The sequence below is a fragment of the Vicugna pacos genome, chromosome 1, assembly GCF_048564905.1.
Source record: "Vicugna pacos chromosome 1, VicPac4, whole genome shotgun sequence".
Lineage (NCBI taxonomy): Eukaryota > Metazoa > Chordata > Mammalia > Artiodactyla > Camelidae > Vicugna > Vicugna pacos.
Window position 1 is genome coordinate 42,185,181 of NC_132987.1, and position 24,087 is coordinate 42,209,267.

Sequence of the window (24,087 nt, forward strand, 5' to 3'; positions counted from 1 at the left end):
AATCCTCCCCACAGTCCCCAGTGTATAGATGAGGAAAATGACATGTAGAGAGTGTAGGTTATTTGTCAAGGTCAAGTTGCCCCTATATAGAACTAATATTGGATTTAAGTCTAATTGTGAAGTCTTTGTTCTCCAGTATAAGAATCACTACTGGGACGTCAGGTGAATTGCAGATTCTCTCTCTTCACCCAGGACACCGACTCAATAGATGTGGGTTGGTACCCAAGAGTCTACATTTTTATTCTGCATCCCCAGTGATTCTGACGAGGTGGTCCCCATGCCACACTCTGATAAACAGTGAAGGGCAGGCCTCTTTCTCACATCCTTCTGTAGTGCAGCCAATCCCCTCCCTCGTCCCTCTTGGATGGTCCTCGGAGGCAAGATGACTGAGAGTTACATCCAGCTTCCCCTGAGTCTTTGTCCTGTTCTGAAGAGACCTGCATGCAGGGGATCTTTGATTTGAAATGAACTAGTTCTGCTCACGCTATCTAAGAATTTGATAGAAACCAAATTATAGAAAGAATGTTTCAAGGAAATCTCTGAATCTATGAATGCCAGTTACAACGACAGCAAAAAAAAAAAAAAAGAAGACTGTGTTCTTTAAGAATACAAGTTACATATTTGTGTTGAATTGGTGGTTAGGGATAACAATAGAACAAGGTTTGGTTTTATCTTGCCCTGTTTTTTCTTTTTTTTTTTAATTTCAAATCTGCGTGTCAGTGTTTCTCTATACAATGTACACAATGTAACTGCAACATCTTAAATGTTTGGCAGGACATTCATGCTCATGACATCACATGCTGGGAGGACAGGGAGGCCACTGTAGGGTTGGCCCCGGGCAGAGGGAGCATCAGTGCTGCCATTGAGATGTCCCCACAAAAGAGTGTGTGACAGCCAGATGTGCAGCTTCAAGGAGACTGCACCAGAATTGTGGGTGGAACATTGGCACATGCTGCTTAGGGCTTGAATAGCAGCTCTTGAGGAATCTATATTTCTCTACCTCACGCAGAACCTCAGAGCTCAGGCTTTGTGGCCCCGGGGCTGGGGGAGGGAGTGGAGACGGAGGGACTTGTCACTGCTCCATGCCCCATTGTTGAAATGAAAAAATAAGGAAATGTTAAGCTGTTTCTAGAGGACTGTGGAAGGTAAGAATTGCGTATGATTTGCATCAAAATTACCTTCCAAATGGCAACGAGCACCCGATGGTCACTGTCTGAGACTTTCTTTAATGAAAATATTATGTTGAGTTGTATTCAGCTTTGCTGCTAAAACTGTAGTGTGCATGCAGATCACCTGAGGGTCTGGTTAAAATGCAGATTCTGGCTCAGCAGGTCTGGGGTGGGGCTTGGGACTCCGCATAGCTAACCAGCTCTCTCATAGCTAACCAGCTTTCAGGGGATGTTGATGCTGTTGGTCTGGACTCACATCTGAAATGGTATATGCTCATCAGAAAATTTGAACCCTGTGGAAAAAGACAATTTACAAGCTCTTAGAACTTTGGTCATCTTAAAATGGGTTTTAGGAGCATCTGCTAAAATTATTTATTTGTTCATTCACTGGTTCTTTTGTTAATTAGTTAATTAAGTGAACATTTGATGAACATTTGTTAGGTGCCAGCCACACACTAGCCACCAGATATAAATAAGGAGCGCAAAGTCAACCCAGCCCTCTGTTAACTCACAGCCTAGAGGTATAGTCAGGAACACCGTGAATAATGATGCCGTGAGTTTCTTATCATTGTCATCTTTAATCTACTCTGGGAACATATACCATGACAGAGAGGGAAAAGAAAATACCAACAGAAGCACATTAGTGCGCTGATTAAAGATAAGAGCTTACGGATGTTTGATATATAAAGGCATCATGACCAGATCTCCTCCCAACTTGGCACCTTTTTTAAGGGTGTTGAAAGTCAGCCAATCCTGACTCCTTAAAGTCTGTCGATTTAATTCTGTGCAGCACAGTGAGGAAATGGCAGAAAAGGCTCCTCCAGGCTTCTGCACAATGCCCTGCTGACACCTTCTGCAGAGGAGCACCTTGTTTCTCAGAGCTGGAATTTAGTAGATGGTGTCAATACTCTCTTGTCTGAATGACTTAAAAACTCCCCCTGCAGGTGTTAGAGCTCAGCTTTTACTGTGATAGGTGCCACAGAAACAGCGGAGTCAGGTGACATCTGCATAAAAGGCCCTGTCCGGTCCAGTGAGCAGTGGGAAGCGGGGACTTGCAGCAGTGACCCCCGTGCTGGGGATGGCAGATAGTCTGAGGGCGCTGAACTGTTCCTAAGAAAGATATGAAGAATAATATTTCTTTCCTTAGTTCACCAAGAAACAAAGAATAAAAAACAAAATTCTAGGCATTCATTGAGTGACTGGTATAGACACACACATTCACATGAGTCATTTCATGGAATCCATTCTACACACAGGCTTGGCCTGTATGGTGGTTCCTGTTCACAAAGCCTCAGGGACCCTGGCTTCTCCCAACTCACTGCTTTACCAACCCTGGGGGTGGAGGGGCTCTTGAACCCATGGTCCAAGATGGCAGCACCTACCTACCTTGCAGGTGGAGAAAGGATCAAAGAAAAGGGGCAAAGGCTGAAGCTTTTGAAGCTGCCACAGGAATCTGCTTGCAGGAAGTCACAAAGCTACATGTAGCTGCCAGACAGCCAGGGAAATATGGTCTTTATCCAGGTTGGCTACATAATTTGCAGTGCCCAGTGTAAAATGAAAATATGTAGCTCCTTTTACAAAATACAGAAGTGTTAAAGGTACTTAAAGTGTAAAGCTTTCCCCCTTTTTTGTGATCTCTCTCTTGACTTGTCATGGTGTTTTTTTCTGAGTAAAGAAAAATTAAAATTTTAAATTACTAGCACTTGAATTTTACCAGTCTTTCTATTGTGCAATGTCTGTTTTAAATGCAAATGAAAGAGCATGCCACTTTCATGTGGAAACACTGAAATTCCACACTTTGTACTTGGTAGCATGTACACATATTAGGACTTCTTATGAGAACAGTGGAAACTTCCCACAAAGCTAACTCAATTATTTTTTATTTTACTTCTTGATGTGCACACTTCCTGCCAACACCCTCTACCTTCAGCTTACCGATGAGGAAGGAAGCACTGAAAGAAATAGGAGCAATAAGTTGCCCTATCTTTCTCTTTCCTTCTATGTCATCATTCTCATTGTAAACACAGGTTGGCGAACACAGGGAGTTAACACAAGGACAATGTTCCTTGGTCATTCATGTGTCTTAGAGCTCCATTGCCTTTGTTTTCTATTTGAAGAAAGTTGTGGTTTGAATGGTAAGTGTGGCCTCTGGGGACTGTCAGTGCACTGTTTACTCCATTTCAGCCTGTGCAGGCTGCTACAACAAATACCACAGACTGGGAGCTTATAAACAACAGAAATCTATTTCTCACAGTTCTGGGACATCCAAGATCAAGGCACCAGCATGGTCACCTTCTGATGAGGACCCTCTTCCTGGTTCAGAGCTGGCACCCTCTTCGTGTGTCCTCACATGGTGGAGGGCGCTCTGTGAGGCCCTTTATAAAAGCACTAATTCCATATCTGAGGGCTCCATTCTCATGACCTAAGCACCTCCCAAAGGCCCTACCTCCTAATACCGTCCGTTGTGGGAGCTGGGATTTCAACACATAAATTATGGGGAAACACAAACATTCACCATGAAACTCATAACACACACTTACCTCTGAACTTGCTTTGAGTCCTCCTGACTCCTGTGTACTGTGGGCCCACCGGAACCCTATGCTCTCAGGGCATCGTGAGCACCATGTGCAGATAAGGTGGCAAGAAATGGAGAACACGTGCATCACACGTATGTTCTTTGCTCACCCACATGCTCCACTGTCCCATCAGACTTCACTTACAAAACACAGGTTTCATGATAAAATTATGAAGAATCCAAGATGCCAACAGCAGAGAATTAAACCAAGTGCAGGGTCCTTCTGCTTGTGGGGCATGTGAGGCTATATAGGTCGCATGTCCATGAGGCTGGCCCTGGCCTTTATTCTCTCTGGCTCTGTGCCTGGCTAAAATTTTGATGAAGTCTGTGTCTGGAGTCTGAGGAGGACTCTTCCTGGTTTGCAGAGGGCTGCCTTCTGGCTGTGTCCTCATTTGGTCAGGATTGGCGGGGGTTGAGGAGAGAGAGAGCACGAAAAAGCAAGAGTGTGCTGTAGTCTTTCTTCTTAAAAGGATACAAATTCCATCGTGGGGGCTCTCCCCACATAACCTCATTTAAACCTAATTACCTTCTAAAAGGCTTACCTCCAAATACCATCACACTGAGGATTAGGGCTTCAGCGGATGAATTTTGGGGAGCACACATTCAGTCCATTCAGCTACCAGCATCATCCTTTTTTCTGTGGAGAAACTGGGGCTCAGGGAGATGAGGTAATGAGTCTAGGCCCCAGAGCTAGTAAGTATCAAGGTTGAGATTTGAACCCATCTCTTCCAGTGCTGAGGCCGGTTCTCATACTGCTACAGCATACTTTGAATTTACAAAACAAAACCAAATTATGTTTAACAAAATATGGTAGAATGAAAATGTCAAAATTAAGCATCTTTCTTATAGGGTATTAAAGAGAAGCAGGGGGAGGGTATAGCTCAAAGTGGTAGAGCGCGTGCTTAGCATGCACGAGGTCCTGGGTTCAATCCTCAGTACTTCCTCTAAAAAAAAGTAAAAAATGAGTAAGCTTAATTACCTCCCTCCCCACCTCAAAAAAAAAAAAAAGAGACACATACATTTTACTTAAAATTGTAACATAGAGTGCACCATACATGTATTTGTTCATTTAATTTTTACAGCAACTTCATGAGTTAAGGGCTATCATATGCCCATTTTATGGATGCAAAAACAGAGGCACAGAGCGGTTAAGTATATTGTCTAAGGTTCCATAGCCTTGCAAGTCTGACTGTAAACCTGAAGTATTACCCACCACTCTAGCTCTCAAGAGGAATTTATTCCCTAAGAAAGTGGAATGAATTACCATGGAAAGTCATTTAATGAATGGACAGATTCAAAATTAGCATAAGTTTCTTTAACATAAATATTCTCCCAATTGAAAATGTTGGTTTAGGGGTAGGTTTAAATTCTGGACCTGCTGGTCTTCAAAACAAACGTTCTTAGAAAGGGATCCTTTATCTGTGGTCAATTGGGAAATAAAGGGAACTCAGGCTTCTCTATGGTACAAAGGCTATTGAACATTTCTACCTCTGGAAAGAGGAAGAGTAGACTCATATTCTCCACTACTCCACAAATGGATTTTCAGGAAATAAGGGAAATCAGCTACCAAAGGGAGTAAACTCTCTTGTAGGCTTTGAAGTCCTAATGAATGACAGCGCTCATAATCTGCATGGAAAAAGCAAAGCTCAGAGGGGCACTTTTTACTAGGAATGGGCCACTGTGGTCACTGCTTGTTAGCAGTTCCACCATTAAGGGGGCGAGGGGACAGCGTCCAGACTGTGGGTTTGGTTTGCAACAAAGGCCGAGATGAGTGAGTACACCATGTTTTTAGCAAAGAAATCATTGGACTGGAAAACCTTCAAAATATCAATCATTCAATAAGGCCTCCTTAGGAAAACAATGCCGTGATTTTGGCACAGAGCTCCTTTGAAGTTAACTAGTTTGGGCTTAAAATTTGCAAATAAAATAAAAAAGAGCACTGTAGGTTAGGAGGTCTTTCTGAGTTACTTTCAGTCCCAAAAGGCCTCTTGAAGGGAAGTAGGGCCTTGATTTTATTTTAAAAAGTCTATCTGGATGGGAAAGGGAGAAGCAGGGTTCTGATTTCTTAGTCAGATCCTTTCCTCACCAGCCCAAGGAAAGCGGTCAGTGCCGAGACCTGGGAGGCTGTCAAAAACTCCCTCTGTGTAACAGAATTTGGAATTTAGTTCTGATGTCATGACAAGAACGAAAGAAACTCACTCTGTGTCAGGCGTTGTCACTGCAGCGCCCTGAGGACAGAGGAATGGGATTTGAGTTCTTGAGGTCTGTCTCTAGAGCCTGGAAGTTTCCCTAAGCAAACCTGATTTTTATTTAATAACCCTTTAGAAAGTAATTCTCCCCAAGTGTGTCTGAACCCTCTTTGAACCCATTTATGCTTCGGTGAGCACTGTCACTTGGAGTTAACATTGTTCCATATGTTTACCACCCAGGGGTGAAATGACTTATTCCTTTTATTTGTCCTCAAATTGTCTCTGGTAAGGCCGTTGCTTTATCTCATCAAGGGCTCCCTTGGTCACCACTAAGTTTGCTCATCTCCTCCCATAGGTCGAAAAACTGATCTCAGCGCCGGAGAAGGAGCAGCTTTTGAGATGCAAGCTTGGGGAGAAAGACAGGGGAAGCACTCTGCATCTACCGAAGATCTGGGCACAGCAACAAGTGAACGAGCTTCACATGCATCCATCTTCTAATCTGTTAAACTAAAGCTCCACAGAGTTTGAGAGAAGACAACAAAGCATGTTTCAATCTCATTTTCAAAACACTACATAGCTACATAATGATAAGCGATAAAATTGCCTCTAATTTCCCTCTATGTTCTTTTCACCAACTGGCTGAGTACTTTCTGGAAAACAGAATTTCATCATATTCATGAATTCAAATTAGTGTGTTCTTAGGAAAGGTACTAACACGTGCCTTTGTCTGGTCAAGTGAATTCATTAAATAAGGAGATCTTAAGAGTTTGCCAGAAAATGCCACTTAACTTCAATGTCTAATTTCTCTCCTATACATTTTCTTAGCTAGATATATAGTTTCCCATTCTTATCTGTTATTCAGTGCTGCAGTTTATATTCTAGTCTACTCAGTGCTGTAGTTTAAATTGTAGGACACCAAAATTTTTAGAGAGGATTTCTCTCCTTTTGATTATTACAAAATAAACAGACCATGCTCTTTTTATGTCTTTTTCACATACTGTGCACAGGATCCATGGACACTTTTTATATCTCTGCTATTAAATCTAATTAGAAGATTTTCGTTCTGCAAACTTTAGTTAACTCTCTCTCCTATTTCTAGGTATACCTGTGTATGTTTATTTACTTACCTCTATAGATGAGTAACGGTATTATTGTATTATGTGCAGTACAAAATGTACAAAAAATTAAAAGAATGGGGAAAATGAAATAACATTTTAATTTTATTTCATATTTTTTAATGATACAAACTCTTTCTTCTCTTTATATTAGTAATAATGTAATCATGAGAGCAATGAGCTTGAACCTACTTCATTATTTAACACTGAGATAAAAACATTCAGAAGTCTGATTCTTAGTTCAGTTAATTTCACTATTTGGTTTTAATAGCTACTTTGGCTGGAAAAAGGTACCTTACAGAAATGCATAGAACCATCACTGACTACCTTCTTCAATCAATATACTCTGGTGTCAATCTCCTCCACCAATTTTGCAAAGATTTGTATTAAAATTTGGCAATTCTCCAACTTCCTTGGTGACTTTCAGTTGTTTTTTCAAACTAATCAGGTCAATTTTTTTTTTACTTCTAAAAAATTGTTTCAAGATCCATAGAGACTCTTTGTAAAATTTCTTAATCAGATTTAAAAATGAAAAATTTTCTATGTGTACAGTAGAACTTTTTATAGTTGATACATATTATTTTTGGTAAGAAAATCACATACGTGAACAAACAACTGTTTTCAAAATGATCTCTCCATTGCACTAATTTTCTTCAAAAAATAGTTGCTTTTTCATGAATTGTTATAAGATCATAGATTAGCAGTGTTTATTGAAAATTCTTGCTAGACAGCAAACTTTTGTCCTTTTGGCTTCATTATTTTTGCTGCGACGGTTTTTTGGATTTCTTTGTAGGAATCTTTTAAAATGACTAGCTCTTTTTGTGTGGTTAGTTTGATAAAAACAGATAATGCAATCTATAAATCCACTTAAATGGGTATTGGTACCATATAAAACATTGCAACTTAAACGAAATAGCAAAGGTGGTGAGGGTGGGGCCGTTTACCTCTCCTCATTGAAGAGGATGCTCTGTCTCCAGGAGCTTGAAGACCCAGATGCCCAGTAGCCCCTCAGAGGGATGCCTGCTGAATATGTGGCTCAACAGCATCCATAGTAAACTTCATAGTGTAATACAAACCAAATTATGCTTCAGATTTAACACACAAAACATACTGTATGTTAATATATAAATGACACATTATAATATATTATAATAACAACGTATTATAATATATTGTTATTAACATCTAATAATATGTTAATATTATATAATGCTATATTGATATCCTGCTTAATTTTCTTCTTAATTTTTAGATTAAAATATTTCTAATATTTTCTTTTTACTCTTTTTGGGGGCTTCTGATCTATAGCAGGAGAGAGACATAAACAATTGGATTCAACATGTAAAATGCTACATACATTAGAAAAAAGAATATTAGGGGAACATGTGGTGGGGGAGGAGAGAATTGGGCAGAGGTTAAATTCGGGAAATTCAGAGGGGAGATACATTTGAGACGAGCTGGAAGGATGAATGGGAGTTTGCTGAGTGAAGAAGTGGTGAAGGGCATTCAAAGATACACAAGGGAACAGGAGAGTGTGCCCAGGAAACACTGAGGAGTCTGCTGGGTCCAAACACTGGACACCTGGGGGTGAGTTAGACATGAGACCAGGGAGATGGAGGGGGTGCAGGCTGTGAAGGGCTTTATTCTGTTGGTCAGTGGGAGCCACTGGAGATTTTAAGTAGCAGAATGACCTTAGCGAAGGTTGGATTTCATTTATAAATCATGAACAACATGTATATTTTGAAAATAATTACATTTTTGGCAGGTTTGTGTGAAATTGTTTAACCTGATTTAACAAATAATTATTGACCATATTCTGTGTGACAGACAGTATCCCCAAGGCCACACGAATGTATGTTGGCACATATTTTACTCGGTAGAAGGATTAAGCTGAATATTTGCAATTAAATACACAAATATCTTCATTAATCCTTTAGCATTGTGATGTCTTTTCAACATTCTTGTCATCTGGAATGAGTTAACACTAGCACTTAATACTTAACAATACATATGTAAGCCAAGTATCCAAGCTTATAAACTCCACTTGAGCATGGATTCCTTTTGCAGAAGGAATATAAAAATCCTAAATTTGTAAGCGCCAGTGCAGTGAGAAAAGTCTGTGGTATGGCTTTGAGAGGGCACATTCTATTATTTGTGTCATTGCTTGTGGGGAGGTGCCAGGGTGCCTTCTTGGTTTGCCATTTAGGACATGACAGATAATTTAAAGGGTCCATATTTCGTAGGAAATAAACATTAATTACATTTTATTTTTGAAAATAAAAGTAAAATATATTTTGAAGAACGTTTGGAAAAAATAGAAAAGTGTGAAGAAGAAAATGCAAAACTACCCCAAATCAGACTTCTTAGAGGTAACAATGGTTAATAATTTATACAATCTCCTAAATATTTCTCTATGTGCATATATCAAATATATGCATTTTCTAAACTAAAGACATATATAATCTCTACATCTGGCTTTAAAAATGTAATATAATTAATGAAGATTCTCATGTCATGAAACATTCTTTGAAGACATTTTTATATGGCTGTATAGTGTTGAGTTCTAAAGTTACACTGTAATTTATTTAAACAACCTCCAGTTTGGGACATTAGATTAATTCCATTTTGAGGGTTTTTTTTTCTCTGTAATTATAGAGACATTTTTTGGCATAAATGTTTGACCATATCTTTGATTGTTTATTTTCTTAGGATCAATTTCTCAAAGGGATTCCAAGGATCTGAAATCTGTCAGGGAGGTGAACAGTTGAATTTTTAAATAGAGTGATTGAAATTGTTTTCCACTTTGGCAAAAGTATAGGGAGGGCCTCTGGATGATGAGAGAAGACTTAACTTCTGTTCATCCATTCTTTCAACAAATATTCATTGAATGCCTCCTGCATCTCATGGGTGCCAAGGTGCAGCAGGAAGCAGGAGAGATGTGTTCACTGCCCTCATGGCAGTGCACTGGAAAGTTAGAAATCACGGGTCATCTTCTTGTTTACAGATGAGAAAACAGGGGAAGAGGTTTGCCCATGTTTACACAGCCAGCGTAGAGCCCGGGTTTACCTAGCCTGTGGAAAGCCAGGGTTGGAATACAGATTTCTCTCTTGCACCCCACTGTCCAACCCTCTTTGCACCTCACCAGCCATATCTCCCCTCAGAGCGATCTTGAGGGCATCAGCTCAGGGCTGGTTTATGGCATCTTCTGCCCTTGCTATATTTAGATCTAACTCTTGGCAAGGTTGCAAAGTGAATGGGGCCAAGTGTGTCTTTGGGACCCTGACCTCTCCCTTCTGTGCCATTTCCCCTCCTGGAGTCCCCCAACCCTCTCTCAGGCACCCAGAGACCTCATAACTTTCTCATGACTTGTAAAAACCTGCTTTCTGGGAAGGAACTGGTATCAGTCATTCATATCTCAATGTCAGTAAGTTAAGACACTATGTTCCTTCTTCCAAGGGGAGTTAATTGTGAAGACATTCAAAGATCTTTCTTATCGAGGAATGCCGGACTTTGTTTCTAGTGGAGGTATTTGGGTGTCAGGGAGCAGATAGGACAGAAGTGACCTTCCTCTGCTGGTCCTTAAGGCTCACAGCACATCTTCCCATACCCTCTCCACCACGATTAGTTAGCCCAACCCTCATCTTCTTAACCACAAGATCGACAAGCCTGCGTGTGAGATTTGAGGACGTTGTATCTGCACCTTGAACTTATTTCCAATACGTTAAAGGGGCTGCTTTGGATACAGAGCTTGGTAGAACAGGGAAACCCCATTGCTAGGAAACTCCCTTCCCCCTCCCCACCTGCCCTGAGGAGTGTCTCCGCTAGGAAGGAAATTCAATTACAGTCTTCCAGTCACCAGAATTGAATTTGGATGGACTATTTCCTCTTTGGATTCTGTTCCAAATTGTATTCCCGTTGCTGTGTTTGAAGTTAATTAGAGTCACAAATCATTTGTATTTCCCTTCTCTGAAGGAAAGCCTGCCACAGTACTTATCTCATCCAGTTAACTGACTTCCAGAGGGCTCATTCCTTCCTGAAAACACTCTAAATGGCTCTGATGGGTAAGCATCAGGCTTACACATATTTGTAATAAAAGCTTGGAGAATTCAAATTTCTAGGTCACAGAAATGGGGGCATGCAGTTTTTTCTCTGAGCCTCATAGTTTAGAGTCTTTCCTGATTCGATTGAGGCCATTGTGAGAATGGAAGGAAACTATCCTCAGGTAGATGCATGTGGGCTAAGGAGAGGAAGGGAACTTGCCACAGAAAGGACTCTCAGTGAACTGCTAATTGTTAGAAATTAAACATGGAAGAGCTGTCAATTTAATGCTTGGCATATGGGGATTCCTTAAACTTCAAATGGGATATTTAGTTTTTAAAATGATTTTGAGTTACAGCCTAAGGAGAGGATGCCTCTAAAACAGCTTTGATACCCTGAATAATCTTTTAATTTTGGGGGGTCAATTTTTAGAAATATGGGAATATATATATAACATAAAATTTACTGTATTAGTCATTTTTAAGAGTATAGTTCAGTGGTATTAAGTTCATTTATATTGTTGTGCAGCCATCATCACCATCCTCTCTCAAACTCTTTTTGTAAAACATCTTTTATTTAGTTATAGTCATTTTATAATGTTGTGTCAAATTCCAACATACAGCACAATTTTTCAGTTATACATGAACATACATATATTCATTGTCACATTTTTTTTTTGCTGTGAGCTACCACAAGATTTTGTATATATTTCCCTGTGCTATACAGTGTAATCTTGTTTATCTATTCTGCATATGTCTGTCAGTATCTACAAATTTTGAAATCCCAGTCTGTTCCTTCCCACCCACCGCCCCTTTGGCAACCACAAGTTTGTATTCTATGTCTATGAGTCTGTTTCTGTTTTGTATTTATATTCTTTTTTTTTTTTTTTTTAGATTCCACATATGAGCGATCTCATATGGTATCTTTCTTTCTCTTTCTGGCTTAATTCACTTGGAATGACATTCTCCAGGGACATCCATGTGGCTGCAAATGGCGTTATATTGTTGGTTTTTTATGGCTGAATAGTATTCCATTGTATAAATATACCACATCTTCTTTATCCAGTCATCTATTGATGGACATTTAGGCTGTTTCCATGTCTTGGTTATTGTAAATAGTGCTGCTATGAACACTGAGGTGTAGGTGTCTTTTTGAAGTAGGGTTCCTTCTGGATATATGCCCAGGAACGGGATTTCTGGGTTATATGGTAAGTCTATTCCTAGTCTTTTGAGGAATCTCCATACTGTTTTCCACAGTGGCTGCAACAAACTGCATTCCCAGCATCAGTGTAGGAAGGTTCCCTTTTCTCCACAGCCTCTCCAGCATTTGTCATTTGTGGACTTTTGAATGATGGCCATTCTGACTGGTGTGAGATGATCTTCATCATAGTTTTGATTTGCATTTCTCTGATAATTAGTGATATTGAGCATTTTTTCATGTGCTTATTGATCATTTGTATTTCTTCCTTGGAGAATCCCAAACTTTTTTCATCTTGCAGAATGGAAACTCCATATCCATTAAACATCTCTGTACTTGCCCCTCCCCCCCAGCCCTTGGCAACCAAATCACCATTCTTTTTTTTTTAAATAACATTTTTTATTGAGTTATAGTCATTTTATAATGTTGTGCCACCAAACCACCATTCTTACTGTCTATGATTTTAACTATTTTAGGTGCCGTATGTAAGTGGAGTCATATAGTATTTGTCTTTTTGTGATTGGCTTATTTCACTTAGCATAATGTCCTCAAAACTCATCCATGTTGTCAAATTATATTCCTTTTTATGGTTGAATAATATTCTGTTGTATGTGTAGACCACATTTTCTTTATCCACTCACTGATGGGACACTTGGGTTCCTTCCATATTTTAGCCATGGTGAATAATGCTGCTATGAATAAATACCTCTGAGACCCTGTTTTCAGTATTTTTGGATATATGCCTAGAAGTGGAATTGCTGGATCATATGGTAGTTCTATCTTTAATTTTTTGAGGAATTGCCAAGTTGTTTTCCACAGTGGCTGCATCATTTTACAGTGCACAAGGGTTCCAGTTTCTCCACATAGTCACCAGTACTTGTTATTAAACAACTTTTTAACTTCAAGACCCATGTGATGAGGTTGTATTTTGGAACAGTAATCCAATTATTTTTGATCCTGATAACTCCCAGTTGCAGGCTGTCCTGTGACTCTTCTTGGAGACAGTTCGTAAACAGGCAAATGGGCAACCCTCCTGCCAGTAAGATTAAATTAAAAGGCTTACTGCCCCCAGGAAGGAAGACAATATGTAAGGGAATCCTTGTTAGACTGAAAGAAAGTGGAAAGTCAGCCCATGCTGGTCCTGCTGGATGGCGGGGAGAGGAGGAACAGAGCTAAGAGGGAGAGGGAAAAGTACTTGTCCAGGTTACCCCTACACCCTCCGTGGGTGAGGATGTGATAGGAGTGAGAACAGGAAACATCGGGTTATGGTTATACTTAGCTGGAAGGGATATAAGCCGTGGTGTGCTTATAAATGTTTAACAGACAGCTCTCTGGCATAAAAAACAACCAACCAACCCTGATTTTGCAGCATTTTGCAATTCGCATGGTGTAAATACTCCCACCATGACTGATTTCAAGCCACCAATGCAAACTCACTGAACACGGAGTTGGGAAGAGATGTGTCATAGCACATGATCACGCAGCATTTCCCCAGAGAGATGTAACAGTGGTAAATAACCTCAGGAGCAGAGACAACAGTTACAGGTAGTAAAATAGTTACTTCTGAGTATTCATTACCTTTGTTTCCAATATAACCAAGTTTAAGAAGTTAAGTTTATAGAAGTTAAGTTTTAATAATGGTTGTGTTCAGCAGCTGACTCCCAAAAGTCATGAAAAGCTGACAACCATTCTGATGAGCTGGCTGCCGCACGCCACTGGCAGTAAGCCTCAGCGAGCAGAGTCCAGTGATGAGAGTGTCTCATTAGTGAGGCTCCTGGTGGCTGATACTTGGGCCCCAGGTGGTGCTCCTGGTTCCCCAGGCCCTGGGGTTGGGGGGATGCACGGGGTTCTGATGTAGAAGTGCTGAGGCCTCAAGTGGACCAGCAAGGCCTGGAGTCCATATGGGAAGCATCAACGTGCAGGAATTCTTATGGAGTTAAAAGCCAGGCCTATGGACTTTGGAAGTGAATGTCACCATGAGCACAACCTTTTTCAGTGGTCACCTGTCCAGGGAGCCATTCAGTGGCCATTCTGCAGCAGTATCCATTAAGAGTCCAGAGCACCCTGGTTCTCATAGGCAGGCCCCCCTCCCCAGCAGGAGCTCATATAGGTTCTGTTCCCAGATGCCACTTCGGAGAGAAGCAAGGGGGAGGGGAGGAAATCCCAAAGACAGAGGATTTATCCCAAAGAGATCTGATCACCTAAAAAGAGACCAAACTGGAAGACAACTGTGATTCCACAAATGAACACATTCAAAGTTTGTTTTTCTCTCCCTTGCTACTTATGTGGGTGGACCTTTGCAAAGGAGATTGAGGAGTTGTAGGAAATAAAGACATGGCAGGTTCTTCGCACCTCACTTGGTGTGGAAAATACGTAACCCTGATATGCCCCTCTGTCTTTTCTCCAGGTGCCTTCAAAAAGTAAAATAAATTAATGCTACTGTCATTAATTGGGTTTGAGACTACAGGCAGGTAATTTCCTGCCGCTTGTCCATAAAACGAATGCAGGCAATGAGTTGAATGTTCTGTGGTGCTGAGGGTGAAGCGGTGTGCGGCTGTGACTAGGTGTCCGTACTGGGATGGGGTAATTTCACAAGGCAGTGTAGTCAGCAGGGTTCCAGGTAGAGCCCTGTACCTTGTTAGAAGGAAAACAGTGAGAGGGAGATAGAACCACTTCCTGGTCTCCCAAGAGTCTGTTAAAATGGAACTTTCAGTTTCTTCATGGATGTAAAGTGAATTTAAAAAGGTAAGATGGCACTGACTTTCTTCAAGTTTAAATTTTAATAGTCCATTAGCTGTAATTTTTAAAATATTTTTATTCTGAAAACGAATTTTCCACAATAATGCCATTAGTTCAAAAAAATGAGCTCATTTATCTGGCTTTTCTACAAAGGATAATTGAAACATTTAAGGCAAGATTCACTTATTCATCTCCATTTTAGAATGGAAAGAAAGTAGCAGACTTCAGGTACTGGCTAAGGTTAACAAAATATGGGAAAGCTCCTTTTCTTTTTTTCCTTTTGGTCATTTCCTGTGTAAGAGCGTTACATTACTATGGATATTTTATATTAAGACACTTTTGTTTCTGACTTGCTTTATAAACCCACTTTAAAATTTAAAGGCACACAATAAAGCTTTATGCATTTATTAAAATATACACATTTTGGTAAATTTTCCCTTAGTTTCTTGATAAATCAATATATTATCAACACCACAGTCATTTAAAAATAAAACACACTTTATAACATATCTGCATATTATTTCTTTCTCCATGACACTACACACCCCATTGTACAGTGCACCAATGGGAATTAGAAACCACAAGACAAACAAACTTTAACAAATACAGCAAGTTCATACCAGGAGAAAAAAAAAAAAAGCAGAGAACAACACCAGAAATTACCATTTGCAAAAAGCAAGTTGTACTTCTCAAGGACCAAACAAAAGTGAAACAAGTTAGTAAAATTTACAAGCTGTATTTATAACTTTGGATATGAATTAAACAGTAACGTTTCCTTTCCACAGTGAGAAAAGCTAGAACGTGAGTCCTGTTGTAGATGGTGTGACTACATGGGATGAGGACTGTAGCTGCTCTTTAAAAGACCTGCAGCCCCTTCTACCAGCCCAGACAGTTGAGGTATTTATGCGCCATTAGAGTATTAACTGTGCCTTTGCTTTGGAAAGTGAGGGATTATGATTTCCAGGGTAGATTCTAGCCTTCGGAGTGTTAAGGTGAGTGTGGGAAACAAAACATCGGCAACCGCCAAGATCAATCAATAGGAAATGTGCAAGGAACAGCCTCCTCACCCCAATATCGGAATGAACACAGTCCTTCCTAGTCGGCACTTCCACAATTCCCTTTAGCCAGTCATCAATGCCAATGTCAGGAAAACAGGAAAGAAAAGAAAAGAAAAGAAAAGAAAAGAAAAGAAAAGAAAAGAAAAGAAAAGAAAAGAGCACAGAGGGAGTTCCTAACAAAAAAATGCAGGCTGCCCGTCTCCTAGTTCTAATATAAAGCCATTTTCTTTCCTTATTATACCAAAATGCACGCAGTGTTCTTGTACAGTAGGAAATTACAGCTACCCGCTTTCGGAAGACTTTAAGCCCAAAGCTGTCTTTGTGAAAGCCCTTTGTGAATTTTGTAACTCCATGCACAAAGCATGCGGTTTAATGATTTCTAATACTATTTTAGTTGATACTACAAAATACATGTTCACTTTTGATGGGCTTCACAATTTCCGCTAATCCCTTTCGGGCCTTAAATCCTAAAAAACAAAAACAAAAGCAAAGCAAGCAAACAAACGAAAACCCCAAACATTTTCTTAGAGAAGTAGTTTTGGCAAAAGGCAAGCGCCTAGGTATTTCACAACAATGCCTGAGTCACTGAAGCCGGGCAAGACGTCGAAAGCATTTTGGAAACGAGGTTGCTCCTCAGGGTGAAAAATATTACAACAGCCGCACCTCTAAAAGCTTAGCGAAAACAGAAGTAGACACAGGACTACCAGTTTTGTACACGAAAGGAGCTTTTTGCTACTCATCACCGTTGAGAAATGGAGAGTGAACGCCCAGGTGAAACAGCATCCACCCGGGGTCCCGCGGGCGGCGGCCTTGGGGGGGGTGGGCTGCTTCTGCGCCTGCGCGCTGTTTAATGATTGGCTCTGGGACGGCCGCGCCCCCACGGGGGCCAGTTGGCGCCCCGCTCTCTCTGAGGGACCCCAGAGGGCCCTGTGGACAAGTGTGTCCTCCGCATCAGGGAGGCGCCTGCACGCAGGAGAAACCGGGCCTGCGCGAAAATTCTGGCTAGAAAACTCCTCCTTGACAAGTCGAGTTCTAAACGGCATGAAAACGGAGTGCGAGTTCCATGAGGCGAATTTGGAGCATGTGTTTCCTTTGCTCTGCCCTCCCCGCCAGCGTAAGAAATGAAGGCCGTGCTCCCAGACCCGAGGGCTGAAACCCAGGAGTGGACTGTTAACCGCTGCCCGAGCTCGGTGAGTTGACCCTAGCCGTGGCTTCAGACACATTTCCTGATTTCTGACATCTCCACCCAACAAGACGTTCTAATCTGAGATACAGAATTGGTAAACCTGTGTCTGACCCTCAGTGGGCTTCCACTGACATCTTGGTCCTGGTAAAAGCTGGTGGAAAAGGGGACAGCAATTTCCTCCAGTGTTTTAGTCCGATCCTCAGGCTCTTGTAGCTTCTCTGTAACGCGGAGAAGAGGTCTACCTTTGTAAGGTGGACTTCCAAGAGGGATGTAAAGGAGGACAACTTTATCAACCCTTTTCAGGAGAATAAGGGATTTCTTTGAAGGAGTTTGTATTCTGTTTCCCAGTAATTACTGGGTTTGTATCCTGACCCATTCACAGGTTCTAGAGAAGCATGGATCATTAAATTCAACAATTTTTTTCCTGTTTATTAAACAGGCTCATCATGAGCGTTATGTGGACATTTGGTTAGATATTTGTTTGTTACTAAGAACTAGAACTTCACCTAATTCTGTCATTCAATTCCTTTCACTAGTTTTAAATGGGTTGCACTTAAGTTGAGTAAAACTTGGAGCTGAGGTTTTACTGTTTACATCAGATAGATATAAACTCTTGTTAGGTTTGGTTGTTTAAACTAACTGCTGAAAATTTTAAAGGGGCTGCGAATAACTCTGTGTCGTCTGTCCACGTGTTAAATGACCATATTTCTTGTATGTTATTGATGAAATCAGACAGGACTCAAAGGAAGAATCATACATTGCTTTGATATGGACAATTTTTTCCCCCTTTAATACATTAAGTCTGCTTTGAGTGTGTATGTGATTGACTAGCTCCTTGCCTTTGGCAGATGAAGCCACTGCCCCAGCTTAAAGTCCAGCCTTCCCTGATTCATAGTTTCATTTCCTTAAATGCCTCCCCACCCAAGGAGAGCCAGCCAGTTTACTTCAACATTCACATCTACCTGTGCGTGAGCCCTGACCTGCTTTCTCAGCAATATTGGCTGTAGTTCTATATATAAATCATGCACTCCTGTCAAATGAGCTTCTTGTTTTCCCTTGAAGGAGGCACTGTACAAATTGTTAGTCAGAAGACAGCTATCAGCCACAGCCTACATTTTACTCATGCTAATCTTCCCCTTGGCAAGCCTCTCCCTCATTCCTACCTGGAGAAATTCTGCCCATTCCACAAGGCTCAACACAAGGGCTGCATTCTCTATAATCTTTCCAGTGGAGGGAGGTCTTTTCCATATTTGAGCGCCACCCCCACCATGATAACTCCCTCAGCTCGCCTGTCACTTTCACTATTGTTCTTTATTTACATATCCTATTTCCCCTATTTCTTATGCCACAGCACATAAGCTCTGCACAAAAAGATTGTTAAATAAATATTTCATTTTCCTTTCATCCATCCACCTATGCATCCCATCTGATCATCAGATACTTATTGAACATTCCCTATATGCCAGTCACATGTCGTTGGCAAAATCTAGCTCTGAAGCTTATCTGTGGGTTTCAACGATATATGCTACTGCAGTTCTCTGCCCTCATGGGAAACAATTTGTTTTTATCATGCAGGAATACTTCTTGCTGTCATTACCAACAATTCCTTATTTTTTAAGTTGCCCCCTTGTTGGCAAATTTAGCAATGCATAGCAGGGATCTGCATTTGTGCACTAAATACACTTCTAGCTTTGTCTAGCCTTTCTATTTATATTTTTATTTGTCCCAGTTTCCTCACTGAATTCTTTTGTATTATATATATTTTGATAGCCACCTCACATCCTCTTGAAATGAAGCAGAGTACTAATAAATAGAATACAGTTTTAAAAAATCAAGTTATTGGCTCCAAACCACAAATCCGCATGATGAAATCTCACTGAAAGAGCTCTTGCTATAGAGAATTCAATAAAATATAGATCTTCCTTGGACTCTGTTCAAGGGCTAATTTTCTGAGGTAATTATAGGGTGATCTTACTTTTAACATAGTCCCACAAATGTGGTCTTAAGATAATTAATTAGGAAACACTAATATAATCATTCTAGTGATGAATGGTATTTGAAAACTGCATTGTGAAATCTGGGACTGTTTCACAGAGGCTGATAAATGTGAGGGAAAAACATGTCTATTTATCTTGAAAAACTTTTTCTATCATATTAGCTAATTAAAAAACATTCAGGTCATTGGTGAGTGAGATGACTAATTTACTTTAGGGCAATAAAGAGAGCAAAGCTTAAAAAATATAGAGATGCTGGGGAGTATGTAGCTCAAATGATAGAGCACATGCTTAACATGCATGAGGTCCTGGGTTCAATTCCAGTACCTCCTCTAAAAAAAATAAATAAGTAAACCTAATTACCTCCCTTCCAAAAATAAAATAAAATAAAACTAAGTTATTTTAAAAATATGGAGATGTTATTTGAGAAATGACTCCAAAAATGAGAGTAGTTATAGAGAGGATCTTCATGAAATTAATACCAGTAGGGTTAACCAAAGCATGTGTTCTCTCTTCTTGGGCTACAGAAACCTCATACCTCTCCCACCAGACAATTGTTACTCTAATACCTGCATCTCACTAGTGAAAGGAAGCTCTTTCACTCACTTTAAGATTTTGTTATTTTGCATTCATCTTTCCTTTTGAACACTTTTAATGAATATAGCCCCACCCCATCTATCTGAATGTATCTCACGTTTAAGAGATTGTATTTAAACTAGGCAGATTTGTAGAGTCGTAAGACCAGTTCAGAACTTTGTTTTTACAAAAATTGCTGATAACTAATTCAGTCCCCAAGGATATATTTCACACACCAGGCGCTGTATCTTTATGGTTAAGTTTAGGGAAGAGAAAACACGCCATTGCCAAGCATTACATTAAAATGACAAAATGACCTCAGGAAACCAGAGTTCTTAACAGCTGATACAGTGGAAGGCTTGGTTTATCTACATTCAACATCGTGGGGCTGTGAGCCTCCAGGGTTTAGATGTTACATTTCTTTTTTTTCCCATCACTTAGGACTTGGTACATTCTTGATCAGTGTTAGTTTCATAAAAAAAGTTTACCTCCTCTATAATTCCAAAGCATGCCAAGATGGTACAAACTTCAACCTTTAAGAAAGAGTAGACTTAAACATTAGTTGATCTCCTGGAAAATTTTTCGGATAATGCTAGATCCAGTAGACAGACAGAGCAAAGATTCTGCTATTTTGATCCCCTTTTAGGAAATTCTTATAAATATTTTAGCTTGATCCATATTGTGCCTTCACATACATGCATACACATCTCAGGGCAGTGTTGGAATCCCTGTAACCGAAGACTATAATGCACAGACCATATGTTTTCTCTTGTTGCAGATTTTCTCTTCTGACTTGTTTCTGAGAAAATACGTGTGGGTATTTGGCCCAAATTTAGACCTTACCAGGTAGATTTTTCTCTGGATTTCAGTGAAACTGCTCTGGGAAATAGTAGGAAAGATACATGTCTAAAAGAGAGCTACTCCAGGTAAACAAAGTTCAGAAGTGAAATGCGATCTCATGGAATGCAATTACCTAAGTAGCTGTGCTTCAACAGTTTTGTTTTCAGAGTAGCACCCACCAATCAAGTGGTTGCTTTATCTCAAAAAAAATACAGAATGTATAATTTTAGAAATCTGCAATAGAATTTGCAATGTGATCTCAGTGGCTGGGTCACTTCTCCTTGTAAAATTTTTTATCTGATCATAGAACAAACAGCCTACTTCTTCAAGGCGTATTAGTGCCATGAAATCATGCTCCCACTTTGCCATCCTTCATCGTATCAGCAGGAGCTTAGAGTCTGGGTAAGAGAAGTCATGACAGAGCGTTAATTTCTGCCAGTGCCCTTCTGGTCTTCACTGTAAGAGATGGTTATTTAGGTTTTTTCTGGGCATTTAGGTAGAGCGTTGATGGTGCTTCTTACCATATTATTGGGTCTGCATGACTGCTTTACAGTGAGTCTGAAATCTTTAGGGTCCTGGTCTCAGAGTCCCTGACCTTTGCCACATCCTAAAGTTCTGGTTTGGTGACCCGTGAGAACCTTGGCGCATAAAAAGAAGTATGCATCTCATTGAATTTGTTTTTGTGAGATTTCAGGACAAAATGTTGCCTGCTTAGCTGAGGAAGTGCCAAATGCCACCTGGCTTTGGGGAATGACTCTCAGCCTAGCATACTGAGAATAGAGCTGTGCCCTCATGGTCTCAGGTGGTTGAAATGCTGCCTTGTGCCCACCCCCCACCTGCTTCGGCACAACTCCAGGAGTAGCTGCAGCCTCAGTGTGGCCCAAGACCCTGCTTCTTGGGGTCATAGTAAGAAGCCAAAAAGATTCAACCAGCAAAGCAAAGGCCTGGGAAACATTTGCTGCCATCAGCTCTGATGGTTGCACCTAAGATAGAATTTCTTGTAGCTTCTTGTTTAATTTTTTTTAACAAGGGGACCAGTATGGGACCCTGGTTAAACCCTTCGACAGAACTGTCCTGAAGAGCAGAGGTGGCAAATGACAGGCTATGACTGGGGACTAACTTCGGGGACGGCTGGATTTTTGAAATGAGAGCCCAAGAAGTTTCCACCTTCTAGCCCACAGGTTAAGTTACTGAAAATAAATCATCATCATTTCTACATTTCTTGCATGTTCCCGCCTACTCTGGAGAGTAATCTAACTCATCGTTTGCAATCAGGGCCTCTGAGTTCTGTCTGTGTTTGCTTTTGCTCTTCGCTTTGCTGCTTGTCCGGGTGTTTGCCTGCGCATCTGACATTTGCTGGTAATAGAAGCCTTTGTCTTCCGCTGGCCCGCCCCAGTTCTCCTGGCTCTCGCCCTCTGTGGCGTAGGAGAAACCCTCCTCCACCGAGAAGGGGTCGTCCACGTCGTAGCGCTGGTACATGCTTTGGTGCAGGGCTGCTTCTCGGGCGCTGATTTCCAGGGTGCTGTTCCAGATGCCGTATCCAAAATAAATGAGCATACCTGCAGCGAGGGAGGGGGAGGCACAGGTGAATAAGCAGTTGCTTTGGGATCTATGGGACAAGCAAGGAGGTCACTCTTGATGGTGAATGCAGAGCTGGTGGTGGATGTGTTTTCTTCGGTCTACAGTGTTTTGAAAAGACTCAAATTAGATGCCATTTAAAAATTGGGAGATCTTGCATTAAGCAACCCATATTTACAGCTTCCCCTAAAAAAGTCAGAAGGTCTGACAACACTGCACCCATATTCCTATCTGGAGACTTTTGGCTGGAGGTGAAAACTGACTGCCTCTTTAGACAGGATATGGGCTCTTGAGGTCTCTACTGTCCCCACCTCCTATTTGACATCCAGCTCACTATAGTCACGTAGGTGCCAGACAGGAATTTGCATTTTCTACACTGGGTTAAATAGTTATGGGTCACTGACAGTGTATTCAACCTTCTCATAGCATTATTATCCCACACCTCTACTTAGGGACTCCATCTTTTATTTCACCACTTAGCAACATGCATATATTGCCCTACAATTTACTTTGCCATTTTTCACTTACCAGTGTCATAATACATAACTGCTGTTCAGAGCTGTCCACTTTCTTTTGTGGACTTTCAGAGTGTCTAGTGCATGTCACTGTTATGGCCCTTAGAACATCTATTGTGTGATTCTATCTTATAGACTGCAGAAAATTGGCACTTCATGTTTGTTGAATGAATGAATGAGAACTCCTGATGAGCGTGAAAAGTCCAGTGCAGCCGCCTTGTTTTGATGTCATTCCCAGAAAAGGAAAGAAACCTGCCTGCCTAGTTAAATATATCGCATTAATGTAGACCAATATTCCATTTCTATTAGAATTTTTAGGAAAAAAATGAAAATAGTTTGAGACCCCATTTTCTACCTTGAAAAACCCATGAAGGCTCAGGGCCTGGAACACTGAGAACTCAGGGCCTCGAACACAGAACTGTAGCCTTGGAGGACAGGAGGCATGAGAGTTAAGAGTGAGCTCTGGGTTTAAATCCTGCCTCCACCGCTATGAGCTGTGTAACCCTGGACCAGCTACTGAGCCTCTTTGTGCCTCAGCTTTCTCTTCTATGAAACCATGAGAGTATTGAACCTATACCATGGGTTTGCTGTGAGGAGGAAATGAGACAAGCAGTGGTTCTCAACCCTAGCTGCACCTGGAAGGTCACCTGGGAAGTTTTGGAACAATCCTGATACCTGAGCCTCCTGCCTGGAGAGTCGGATTTAATTACTCTGCAGTGTGACCCAAACATAGGCATTTTTAAAGCTTCACAGGTGACTACAGTGGTCAGCCAAGGCTGAGAATCCCTGAGATCAGGAACGTTAAAGCTCTTGATGCATGTGCTCTGCCGCCAACTCTGGCCATATCGTGGCCGGGCCCCTGGGGGCCCCTGGGTTATGCACCCTCCTTCCACGCCCCAATGTCCTCTTGGGCGGCTTTGCGAACCTTGCGGGCATCTGCCGGGCTGTTCGCTTAGAACCACAAGGTGAAGCTTGCTTTCTGCTCTGGTGCTTGAGGGATCCTGCTCCCTTTTGAATGTGAAGTGTGTCTTTTTAAGCTTGGATTTCTCCCTCCTTGTCTCAAATGACTCTCTCCCCTCCCCCTTCCCCCTGTGAAATCAACTTTCCAGGAGCCAAAGTAAGCAGAGATTTATAGTTCTAATTGGTAGTAAATCCTGGAGTTAATCATTTGCAGATGTAGCTATTACTTCTCAAATAGCAACTTCATTTTTCTGACTATAGATCTACTCTTTCTTGTCTGGGGGTGGGGAGTGGCCACAGCGCATAGTTATTATCCTTGTATAGAACAAGGCACCAAATTAAGGTCTCTTCTAAAAGG

At 41.0% G+C, this 24,087-nt stretch overlaps 1 protein-coding gene across 1 annotated transcript in view; it reads right to left on the minus strand.

Annotated features, from left to right (window-relative positions):
* Positions 1 to 20,043: 20,043 nt before the first annotated feature.
* The window catches only part of SLC7A14 (solute carrier family 7 member 14), a 97,541-nt gene continuing 93,497 nt past the window's right edge, over positions 20,044 to 24,087 (minus strand). Inside the window, exon 8 of the mRNA XM_006200816.3 lies at positions 20,044 to 22,235. Within this exon, the coding sequence (XP_006200878.1) occupies positions 21,913 to 22,235 (323 nt within the window). The 3' untranslated portion in view covers positions 20,044 to 21,912. The remainder of the gene's footprint in view (positions 22,236 to 24,087) is intronic.